At 40.7% G+C, this 13,095-nt stretch overlaps 1 protein-coding gene across 1 annotated transcript in view; it reads right to left on the bottom strand.

Annotated features, from left to right (window-relative positions):
* Window positions 1-13,095, bottom strand: part of jph3b (junctophilin 3b) — a 55,748-nt gene that overhangs the window by 33,176 nt on the left and 9,477 nt on the right. Inside the window, exons 2-3 of the mRNA XM_004564613.5 lie at window positions 2,367-2,853; window positions 824-1,189 (exon numbers count right to left, since the gene is read on the bottom strand). Coding sequence (XP_004564670.1) covers window positions 824-1,189; window positions 2,367-2,853 — 853 coding nt within the window. The remainder of the gene's footprint in view (window positions 1-823; window positions 1,190-2,366; window positions 2,854-13,095) is intronic.

Genomic DNA, 13,095 nt, shown 5'->3' with positions numbered 1-13,095 from the left:
CCAACTCCTCTGTCTTCAAAGTATTCTAATCTGTTGTTAATCTATGTTGGCCAAAACTGCATCACGCAACATCCAAGCACAGCAGCAAATCTACAACACAATGACTGAAAAGGAAAAAAGAATCAAGTCGCTGTAATGACCCAGTCAATGTCCAGACCTCAACCTTATTAAAGGCTCTGGCAGGATTTCAGGAGAGCTGTGCATAAACGAACAGCAACAAATTTAAAGCAACATTGTGAAGAAGAGTGGGACGAAATTCTCTGATTTTTGGTTAGCATCCTCTGCTAACAGAAATGCAGCATAGTATAACAGATAATAGTTTTTTTTTGCCTTTAGATGAGAAAAAATTCACAACAACATTTTTAGTAAATATGCTAACACTTCAAGAAATATGCTATTAGCCTTATTGCTGATGATTACTGCAGAGCTGTAAATATGAGGAAGGTCAGAAAAGCAAAGCAAATTACAATCTCAGGCTCTTGGATTTGCTCTATAACATAAAAAAACGACAAATTATGAAGTTAGGGGGGAATTTCCCTTAATGACTATTTATTTATCGTTTTTTTATTAACACTTAGAGAAATTGCCTGATCAGGGCTGTGTGGGTGAGATTTTATTAGCAGTGGCCTTAAAGCAACCCCACACCTGGCATCATCTGTTGATTTAAGTATCACTAAATTCTGATTGGTGTATAACATAAAAAATGACTTTAAAAGCACTTTTTTTCAGATGAACTGTGCCAGCTTCAAACAACTTGAATTTTAAATTAACCAGGACCTAGAACATGACTTCATTAAAAGGTATCGCGCCTATAATTCCCTACCTGGAAAGAGCAATCTCAGCCTTTTGCCGGGCGATATCTGCTGCCTTCTGCGCTCCCTCCACGGCTCGGTCCACCTTCTCCCTGATCTTACTGGCTCGGAGGGGGATCAGGTTCTTCCTCTTGCCGCTCACCAGGATGTTCTGCTTGTACTTCCCTTCCTCTTTTGTGCCATCAGGAAACGTGGTGCAGCCATAGCCGTGCCGCTTGTTGCTGAGCCACTCCCCTTCGTACTGCAGCCCATCGGACCGCCGACTCACGCCGAATCCGGTCCGCTTGTCGTTCTTCCACTCCCCGCAGTAGGTCTCTGTTGCTGTGGCGTCCACATCGTCTTCAGCGACTGTCAGCTCTGTGTCTGCATCTCCAAGGCTGGAAAGGGTGAAAGGTTACATTAAAATAGTAAATAATCAATCATGGAAGGATCATAAAATGTTGAAATGAAACAGCCAGAGCCAGACTTCTGTGCCACGGTGACTATATTAAGAATATCTACTACTGCCAGCCATTAGGTTACGAGGTAGCGACTCAAGTCAAAATAAGCCGGCTCAATCCAGCATACCTGGAGTTTGACGCCAAGCACTTCCATGTAACATCTAAGCCAGATTAAGAAGCTGAAGTTCACACAATGAATGAAACTGGCATTAAACTTCTCCTCAGGCACCGGTCCAGTGGACCAACATACTGACCTTTGACCTATAGTCTCCTTTGGAATGCATGCCAATCCATTTAAAGGCACTTAAGAAGAATGGGTGTTTGTTTTTTCCTTGAATCCCTGTCCTCCAAATGAAGGACAGGTCACTTCATAGTACGTCATTCCACTACCCTGCCACAGAGTTGATATCTGACTCACCACGTTGGACTAACCACGTTCCAAAGTCATTCCAGTCACAATCTTTCAAAGCTAGACTTCCTCTTGCGTGAATCAAGAAAGGAGACCACAGTAGGTGGTGTTATTTGTATGATTTTTGGTGGATAGACTCATGTTTGATTGACATACTTTTCAAGTAAACATTGCTGTTGAGTTAAAATCCTGCCAGAATTTCTTAGAGTGTTAAATGTCTGACTTTTACAGTAAATTTGAACTTTTCAGGGATAAATATATTAGATTGCATAACTAAAACATGACAACGATGATGAGTATCAGTATGATTACTGTGGAACTGGTCAAGGAAGGATCAGTTTTAGTTAACCAACACAGTATGCTGGATTTCTAAGGTTTATTTTGGGGCTTTTTGCCTTCATTTGATAGTTAAACAGTGTGGAGTAGACAGGAAAGGGCTGCAGGTTAGACTTGAACCCAGTCTGCTGCGTTTTAGTCATAAGGCATATGCATACCTGCTCAGCCAGTGAGCTAAACTGGTGCCCTAGTATACAGCGTGAAACAGGCTTCAAACTAATGAAAAATTATGTTTGAGAACAAAAGGTTTGGCAGATTGCCCCAAATTTGGATGAAAACTATATGTGCAAAAAGGTCTTTGTGGGTCTTTTATATCTGGTATCCTGCAGCAGCCCAAACCTACCACCTCTATTGTCCACGTGCCATTACCTGATGGTAGAGTTGATATCAGATGCAGCAGAGGACACGGTACTCATGCCAGCTTCACTCCTGAATGAGCTCTGTTTAGACCTCTGGGAGGCCAAAGAGCTCCTGGACTCTGACTTCCTCAGCTTGAGACCTGACAGGATGGATCTTCGAAAAAGCCCGCCCTTCCTTTTCCCCTTCAGCAGCTCAGCCTCGCTGTGCGCTGTCAGCACAAAACCTCCCCGAGACACCGCGGGGCTGCTGCCGCTGCTGCCTGTGCTGCACATGGAGACGCTGGTGGTCAGCGTGCCGGGAAGGGGGGGAGGTCCAGGAACCACTGCCCCAGTCCGGTCCAGCAGAGCTGTCCCATTGCTGTGCTCTGAACCGGAGCGGAGAGAGTTTATGGAGGTACGAAGCGGGGAGCGGATAACGGCTGCCATACCGTAAGGGACGCTCTGACGAACTCCGTAGCCATGACGCATCCCGCCAACCCACTGACCCTGAAATGTTCCTGAGGGGGAAAGAAGAAAACACTGATTAGACCTGATCAAGATCACATGGAGATGCATAAACAAACAACAAAATCCCAACCACTGACAACAATCAATGCTTTATGGCATTAATGAAAGTCATGAAGTGATAATAATTCGCACATAATGATTAATTTGTACACCTTTACTGTGTCGACTGACACTATAGTTCCCACAGCTACAGAGTCAGATACATAATGAATTCAAAAACGGGAAGAAAATGGATTTCTTTATGGGTTAAATGAGGGATTTCACAAGTGATCATTTCAGTCAGCTGTTATGCAAAATACTTACAGTTGCATTAATTAAAATGTGCCAAAAGGTGCTGCCTAGAAATACCTGTCGTCAACACAAAAGTGTTAAACTGCAGTTGTTATACGGGTGTAGGGCAGCTCAAGTTAAATCCCCATAGAGTTTGTTGTTAACATAATGTCTGAGACTGAGATCCCCGAGGCCTCATCCACCTGAGACTGTCTAAATAAGGGATTTAACCCCTTAACGCCTAATTTTTGTCAAAACTTACATAAACGATAAATTTTAATCAATACATTGCAAAAAATGTGGGATGTAGCAAATATGATAAAAAGATTAAAACGAATTTAAGCACATTAATATTTAATTGATTGTTTTTAATTGCCTGAATAAATGCTTAATTTTCAAAAACTTTAAATTTAACTTTAAATTTTCTGGCAACAATTTCACAATTCAGGCTTTAAAGGTTAATATCTGTCCCTAAATATGGAGTTCAGAGATATATACGGATGTGATTGCACTAATGGTAATTTAACTTGAAATGCAGCATTATAAATTGAACAAAATAAGTGAAAATAATTATTCTGTAATGAGTCTGAATGACAGACGTGCATGAACAGGAAGTCTTTCTGTAAAACGGTCACAATATACAGGAAGATAAGTAATGCCCACAGGATCAGCCACTCAGACTCTTTACAAGAAGAGCAGGTCCAGACTTTGTGTACAGGGGTAACTGGGATCTAACAATACCCATCAGCAGAAAGAAACATGTTTAGGTTTTGGTCTCTAATGTTAATATATCTGCTGATAACAGTGGAACTCAACTAAAGTCAATTAGTAAATAATGGACTGTAACTTAACACTGCTGTCAATTAATTGCTGGCAAGCCAGTGATCAAATTAGCAGGTGTACCCCCTTTACAAATACATTAACAAACAAAAATAAACAAACAAATGAAAACGAGATGGCGATGGAGGTTTCAATGAAACAATCCAAAAAGCCACAGCATGCTCTCCCAGGAGAGGCCATCTTTTGTATACAGTGTGAAATATTTCCAAAACCTACAGCATATACTACATGTAGACTCAAATGTATTAATAATTTCTCATTTATATTTGCCTGTATTTACCAATTTTGTCTCCTTAAGAAATTGTAGGAATGAAACTTTAACACCGTCACACATAGAGCAATTATGAATATCCATACGTTTAAGATTATATATATATATATATATATATATATATATATATATATGTTTTAGACTCACCACCAAATACGAAATGAAGAATTTGAAAAAACACTGCAAGCCTGGCAAAAACCACCCATAGGTGGGAAGGGTTTTTTTTTTTTTTTACCAGTAAATAGTAGCTATCAGCATGCACAACATCACAGCTTTCATCCTGCTAGCTGTCTGGCTGGGCTAGCTTCTCTCTGTTTTCTTTCTGCTTTGCTCTGCTGGTATCTTCACCATCGCGCACTCTTGTTTTTGATATTGAAGGAGAGGAGGCGTAAAGAGCAGTGAGGGGTTTGTGACATTAACACAGTGGGTGCTGCAGTTATGTGGTAAGGTGCACTAACCTACGGCTACTGTGACCCCGAAAGAACCATTTGATTTAGCAGAAGATTACTGAAGAGAGAGGGACGTCGGTTTTGGAGCCAAAAAGGTTTCCTGAGGTCAGTAAAAAAAACTCCTTAGCTCCATAGCTCAGCTTGACTTACTCATACCAAATATTAGTATTTATCTATAAAACCCTCTATTCTATGGTCTCTGGACTACTTAGTTCATTTAACCCAAAAATCCACATTTCAAAGTCAAACTAAAGACCTGAAATAACAATATAAAAACACCAAAACTACAATAGTTTCCCGGCAACATTTGAAAATGAAGGCATCTGCTTCTGGTTTTATTTCTCAATAAAGGCAATACAGACATGACCATTAAAGCATCATTAATGAGGAGTTCCTGAATGACTCAATTAATCGTTATACAGATGATAATGAAAATTTACTGGAGAACAGATTTAATCCAGTGATGTTTAGTTCATCTGTGAGTAATGAACACTTACACCACTTGCTGCAAAGTACTGATTTTTTGTACTCTCTGGTATTTAATTTAACTAATTAACTGTGAGTGCGAACGATTGTCTCTCCGTGTTGGCCCTGCGTCAGATTGGCGACCTGTCCACGGTGTCCAGTGGAGGCTGGGATAGGCTCCAGCCCCCTAGCAACCTGCAGTTTGGTGTAATTCATTCTGCATTTCATTCATTGCCAAGCATTTGTAGATTTCACTAGTTCCTCTTTTTTGTGTTCTCTGTGCTAAGGTGTTGGGAAGCAGTACAGGGGAGTGGCTTCCTTTTGTCACTCCCATTCATTCACACCATGAATCTGCACTGTCCGCATCCCTTGCTACATAACAGTCCCTATATCTCTGTGTTGCAGAAAAGTAGGGCATCTGAGTATGCATATGCATGCATGTGCCGTCATTCCTCTTTCTCTCTCTCACTCTCCATGGAAGTGTGTGTTCCAATAGGAGGCCAAGTAATCCATCCCGCCTGCCCATACCTCTGATGTAACAGCACTCTGATTCATTCTGTAGCGAACGCACTCGCTCAAAACCAAACTACATGACCATATAAGGACTGCAACCACATTCTCTGTCTCCATCACAAACACACACAAATGTTTCCCTAGTGGGCTAAAGTGTCGGTGAAATGGGAAGTGCTGAATGAAGACAATATTATAAGCCAATCGTATTCCAGGACACATGAGAACATGATCACACGGGCACAACAAGCACCCAGACGCCGCTTTCAAAAAAGCCCGTGTGAGCGGTGGTGTTAAATCTGAACCTGCCCCCACGAAGTGCTGCCTCATACCACCACTCACCCCCCCACACACACAAAAACAAACAGAGGCTGTGTCACAGACAGCTGGCGAGCACATCTGGCAAGGCCTTTGTAATCACATCAGCACACAGCTGTACGACCATATGAAAGGCGGATCAAAGAACACTCGCACACACATGCACAAACGAGCACCTGTGCAGCAGCTTGACGAGATCAGCATTTCATTAAATGGCCGCCAGAATGCTCCAAGGCCGGCGCAAGAAGAGCGAGCATCACCTGCGAGTGCGTGTTTGTGCTGACAGAGCAGAACGGAAATAACCCGCTGCTACAACAGGTCACGTTCATTTAAAAAGGCAGTTGTGTAAATGATTTTAAAAAAAGAAGCACCAGCCGCATCCAAAAAGGAAAAAACATACAAAATAAATTTTTTAAAAGTACGACTATTACACTGATTTTTCATAATGCTGCTCCTGTACACAAATGTACAAAATGTAAAGGAGTAACTGCTCACGGTTAAAAATAAAATTAGAATATGAAGCTGTCGGCTTCACCCACAGGTACTTAAAAACTCATTATACCAACACTTTCATTTATTACCAATCCACTTGAAGATATTTCTAAAAGAAAAAGAAAAAATCAGGGCCAAGCCTTTTGCTAATAACCCTTCAGATAGAAGGCAACAATTTAATGTTTCGTACTTCAATTGTCAGCTTTTGAACTACTGAATTTTTTAATAGTCTGGCAAAGTTGACTGTAGTTTTGCATCAACCATACAAATATGACAATAAATGAGTACACTTCCCAAAATAATGAACTATCCCTTTAAATTAACGGTATGAGTAAAATGCGAAAAATGGGACAAGTGTTGTTTCATTTGCTGTTACAGTAAAACCTCCAAATAGGAGGATTTCTTATGCTATATACAGTGTACTATAGGTAGTATGTAGTACACTCTGAGGGCCCATTCACTGTGCTGGACAGCTTGTTTCTGAGCTACTAGTGTACTAGTGTCTCTGTGTGCAGATCATTGTTTACAGCGCTGCTGTTTACAGTCCAGTTATTATAACAGATAAATATTTAAAATAGCTAACAACAAGCTAAACTGTGACATAATAATTGAACCAAGAAGTAACCGCTTCGGCACCGTCCTGCTAAGCTCAGTGTGTACGATGAGCACAGGAACCCAGAAGAACGTGTAAATGTTTTACATTGTCCTGTATGCCCTACACATTTATGAACCTGTATTTATCCCACATTTCTAAACTACTGGATTATTATTAGCTAAATTACATCTAGGTTATTACTTAACTCTGTGATTCATAGACTTAAATACACTAATATTTCTGTAAATACTGAAAAAAGCAGTATAGCACAATACAAGATATCAGCAGCTTTAAAAATGCCTGCTACATTGAATCAGCACCTCTCTATAGCACTAACACACTGAAACATTGAAACCTTCAAGCATGTAGGAGTTATTGAAGGCTGTGTTAACTGCAGCTGGGTGCACCAAAGAAAATGGCAAGTGAGTGTGTAAATGAATAAATATATGTGAAGCAGTATGTGGGTTTGAGCTTTTTCATGACTTCTTGGAAGCGTATACCACTCTCAGTCTGCCTGTCGCTCTCCATGGTGCTGAAAAATACAGCGTAAGGCAGCTGGCAGTGATTTACTGCAATATCACACCTTACAGAGTCTTAACTGAAAGCAAGTGCAGTGGGGTAACTGTACAGGAGTTTTCTGACAGAAGATACACTGGATTGGATTATCCTGCCGTGGCTGCACTGACAAAACAAACACTGTTGGGATGTCAACGCCTCAACCTCAGGAGTATAGTCGCAAGGAGAATCTGCTCCACAGCTCCCACGCCGACAAAATTTCACTGATTCTGCCTGGAAGCCAACGGGAGGCACAAGCAAAGTGGACTCTCATTGCAACTACTGCAGCAAGGACAAGGCAGCTGCGCGGAAAGAGTTAACACGGTGAGATCAAAGCTGCGGAAACATCACAGAGTCACAGCGATCTGATCACGCGCCAACCCCCAGGCTGAATTCATAATTGTCTCTTTAACAAATGCGCGTGTCTGTCCTCTGTTTCTAGGTTAAAAACCCTCTGCATTATAGGGTCTGTATTTCATTCACAGCAAACAGAAATCTTTAAAGTATTACTGGACTGTACACACACACAAAAAAAATGTGATTACACGGCTAGGTGTCTGTGATTCTTAGTCTGTGGTTCTTGTGTGTCCACATTATTGCATAGCAGACTACTTTACAACTCAAAGTATTGATTTGTGATGCACAGCACTTGCAAAGAACAAAACATGGAGCAAGACAAGCTGGAAGGAGCTCAAACTGGTTATTATATGAATTATAAATGTGTTGTTTTACCATGTCAGCACTTGCCCTTGTGCATATGAGAGAGATGGGGAGGGAGAAAAACATAAGACAAGACAAGGCCGAGTTTATCAAACACTTTTTCTCCTTTATGTTGCAGACACTCGGTACAAATGGCTGGTTGTTGCTTGTGGTCGTTGGAGTGAAACTGGTCACAAAGAGCTTTACGACTGCACCAAAAACCGATTGCTTTGGGATCTAGTAGGTTGCCGTGGTGACCAGCAGTTTGGAAGATGCTGACTTGTCGGCGAACACTTGCAAACTATTTTGCAGGGTAAAACAGCAAAACGTGCAGAATGTAAGCTGTGGTAGCAGAGATTAAATCTCACCAGCCGGTGGGGACGTTGTTTTCTGTCTTCATATTTTATGTGTTGCAGGAGTAAATCTGGACTTAGCAAAGCGAGAAACAGGCAGCAACTCACATGTGCTCTCACAGTGGAAAGTTGAAGAGCTTGAAGTCTTTGTCGTTTAGCCTCTCTGTTGCTTGCAAAGTTGTTAAAATAATTTCAGTCATCATTTTGGGGGCTTTAGTATGTTTTGGATTTATTATTGAAGGTGTTTTATATGAACAAACACCCTGTATATGGCTATGCAGCTGTAAGTTTTATTATGTTCTATCTGCTGTGTTTTCTGTGAGTGTTTCAGATGTGCAGCTATACTGTGCTTGTGAAAACTGCTCATCTACACTTGTTTTGTGAAGTTATATAACACTCTTCATGTCTAATGCATAGCTTGGCAGCAATTATTTAGCAGGCTTTCTTTTACATAATTTACTGTATGTGTGTTTGATGCTGGTTATACACCCATTTTAAAAATATTATTGTTAATTTCTGAAAGAAATTAACACGTTGTTTCTGTTTAGCATGCTGAAGGGAACGTCTTAAAAAAAGACATTACACCTGTGGCTTTTTGAAAACCTCTCAATCTGCTTAGGTCAGTAATGGCAGAACAATAAAAAGGGAAATTGCGTCTACAGTAATAAATCTCAGGTGGACAGATACGCTACAGATAAACTACATCTATATGGATACGCATTTCTAAATCATCGAAGACTTCCAGTAAGCCATCAGCAAGCTGGCTGCAGTCAGTGGTTGCATAAAGGCAGAAACTGCAAAAACAAGAGCAGAATTCACTCAGAAGGAATGAATGGAAATGAGAGCTAAGCAAGGAAGAAACACGTTAGAAGCGCTTCATCAGCAATGTGATGCAGAGGCAGCCCTCGCTGAAGTCAACATCTATGAGGCTGTAGCAAGCCAAACAGAAGGGGGACGCATGAGTGCAAACCTCTCCCCTCCAGCAGATCCCTTAGACTGCACTAGTCAGTAGGTTAAGGATCACATGAAGCTGTCAAGCTACAGGACATGACAGCGTGCACCACATTTTTACCACTTAAGAAAAGAAAATGACAAGTCTGAATCTGGTAATAGACCCGATATGTCATACATGAAAAGTTTTTTCAATATATTTAGGCCTTCCATAGCACTTGAAACCCTCTCATCAAACATCTTCACAAGATAACTCAATATGTCTGACCATACAAGATTTGAGGTCCTGCTCAGCAGTGGTCCTCCAAGTTAGGTAAAGAATCCTCTGTGCACAGCAACGAGCTTTCCCTCAGTTTGGCTACAGTGTGGGAGAGGCTGGAAACGGCTATTTGACGAGGTGGATTGTTTTCTAAGATATTGAGTATGGATTTAAATCTTTCAGAGACAAACTGAGAGAGTTTGTGAGAGCTACAATCCTGAGTTGCTATACCTGAACAGAACAGGTGAAATAAAGTAAACATGATAAAATCAGGATGTTTTACATTGAAGGTGATCTTTCTCCACTCGCGATGCACTTTTTCAAGTTTCACTACAACTTGAATAATGAACTGGAGAGTGTTTTCAGACACATTGGCATCTTCGAAACTACAGACAACCATGGAGTTTGCCAAGTGGTCTCCAACATGTCTCTAGATCTGTGTGACTGAAGTTTTATTCAAACTAGCTGAAGTCTAGCAGACAGTGGCTAACAGCCCCCTGTGCTGGCTATTCCCCTAATAATGCATACGTATAAGCTTTAATGAAACTTACATGGGTCAGTACTGTAACGGTTCAACCCCTTATAGCTTATATATCATGAAGGAGGATCATGATGCTTCCAGCCCAGGCAGTTGCTGTTCATATAACACTACACCATCGCAAGTGCTTCTCGGGCAAACTCTATCTACGCAGTTAGTAACGCATCAACAACAGTGCGGGGCAGACTTCCAAGACAGATATTTAGAGTTTCATGATTTAGTCAGCACCATTAATCCTCACTGCAACCATAAAACTTCTCCCGTTACATAAGCTAAAGCCTGCAGATGGGTTGTTGTTTTGGCTTTATAGAAGGCACATAATAGTAATGACCCTAGGAAAAAAAAGATAAACAACAAGTTACTGAAAACTTGTTTTTTATGGGCGTTTTTCACTAAAAAAAATGTTTTAGTTTAACAGGGAGAATTAAATCTTATGCATCAATCCTCCTTAATAATTTTTGATTATATTATTCTTATTCTTCTTATTATTATGCTATACAGTGGAGCAGTCTGTAGTGAGAAAAACTACTGAAGAGAGGCAAAGGGAGAGAGAGCCCTGAGGACGGTGCACGGACACATCGGCTGGGGGAGAAAAACAGCAACTACACAAACAGAAGGAAAGACAGATGGTAACTAAAGACAGGTAGACAAGAAAACCAACAGGCAACAAGCCAAGAAAAAGGGCAGTAAAGTCAGGCTGTGCAGGCATGCAGACAAACCCACTAAACTGGTCAAATCACTGAACACTGAAAGCAAGGAAAGTCTGTTCAAAGCTAAACCTCTTCCTGCCTAAATCGCTGTGTGGGACTATTATCCGTTTAAGGGATTTTGCTTGGGCCCCTTTTTTCTGTCTGAGTCTTTCAGATTGCAATTTGAGGATTATTCATCTGCTCAGAAATTTCATAAAAAAGGCTCGCGATAACGCGATGACATTCTGATGACCTGCACATTGAAAAAATGCCTACAATTTTCTGTCATCTTGTAACCAGTGTTTTGGTGATAATAGTTTATCCAACTATGAATGGTTTGGCAAAAAACAAATACTGTCATGTGTCCTTAACCTCAGTCAGTCAGATTTCTTTGTTCCCCATAAAACATTTAGTCTGTTTAACATTCTCATTGTTTGCATCCATGTTCGTCAACTGGTGTTCTTTTGTTCCCCATTTCAGGCTTGCATGATTTGCTTCACAGTCACTGAGTTGGATGTTCTGGGCTGTGAAACAGTCGGTGGGATTTTGTAAGACTTCAGGATCACTTTGCTTTTTTGATGCATTTATTCATTCGTTGAGACCTTCATGTGGATCAAATTGGCTACATATTTTTTTTTATAAATGCATGTGTATAAATTACTTCCCATTTTCTTGTGCAACCCTTAATCAAATGGAGTTCCACAATCCTGTGCTAAGTTTTCAATGTCGTATACGTATGTGCATCTTTCTTACCAACAGAACACGCTTTACTTTCAGAAAGAAATGGTAAAGAAGAAAATGCATGATGTCAATGGCTCAATGAGAAAGAGCATGAAAAAGAAAAGCACAGTGGCCTGGCATTCATAAATAAACTAGCAGCATGACGGCGCTCTTACCAGACAAGTAAAAGATTCCTGAAAACCAGTGGAAGATGAAATACTGAAGGGGATAAGCAGCAAAGATCATAAATAACTCAAACAAGGAATCTGGAAAGGGATCATGACCTGGCAGCAACACGGGGAAGATGCTTTTCCTTTTACGTCAATACAGCAAATCGGTGACCTCATCAACTGTGCAAACTACCGTGGGATTACAATCCTATCCATACCAGGCAAAGTGCTTAACAGGATCATCTTGCACAGAATAAAGGAATTAGTCATCATTCAGCTCCACTGGGCTTCACAGAGAATAGATCCTGTACTAACCGAGATACTGTGTGACCACCGAGCAAGAATGGACGACAGCTTTCTGCTGTACAATTTAAAGTATTCATCACGAAAGGGAGCTCAAAAACGTGTCCAAAGAAGACGCTGTCAATTTTTACCTTGCTAGCAGCAACTTAGGATTTGGACATTTGGATTTGTCAGCCAGTACTATTAAGGTGACCTGGCATTACAGTACAATACCTATCAACAGATGGATGAGAATATAGTAATTTCATGTTCTCTTTCGTTTTTCCTCCTAAGTTTTCCCTGTCAACTGGTCCATACAAGAAGATGGCAGGTATTGAAAACCATTAATCAGTACAAATATAAATACTTCCTGGAAATGACGCGTTGCAAACCTTAACTAAACATGGTGAGATCCCTTTCTTTAATAGCTACAGTTAGATATAAGACTATCAGAATGACAGCACAGAATGATTTAAGAAAAACAACTTCAAAACAGATAACCAAGTCAGGGACACGTTTTAGGAGGCAGGCATCTCTTTTCCAAGGTACACACTTTCATGAATGTAAACATAGAGAGTTTACAACAAGGTGAAAATTACTGGTGACACTCAACAGCAAGGCCAGATTAGACATTACCAGAAAACATCTAAAATAGCTGCACAACCAAGATTAACTTGTACTCAAAAAATAGAAAGACAAAAATATGGAGAGGGAGAGCAACAGCTCACGATCCAGTGCATATCATATTATCTGTCAAATATGGGGGTAAGTATTGTTATGGCATGGGCATCTATGGCTACCAGTGG

Source organism: Maylandia zebra, linkage group LG7 (genome assembly GCF_041146795.1).
Source record: "Maylandia zebra isolate NMK-2024a linkage group LG7, Mzebra_GT3a, whole genome shotgun sequence".
Lineage (NCBI taxonomy): Eukaryota > Metazoa > Chordata > Actinopteri > Cichliformes > Cichlidae > Maylandia > Maylandia zebra.
The sequence above is the reverse complement of the archived record's forward strand: the minus strand, read 5'-3'. Positions and strand labels throughout refer to the sequence as shown.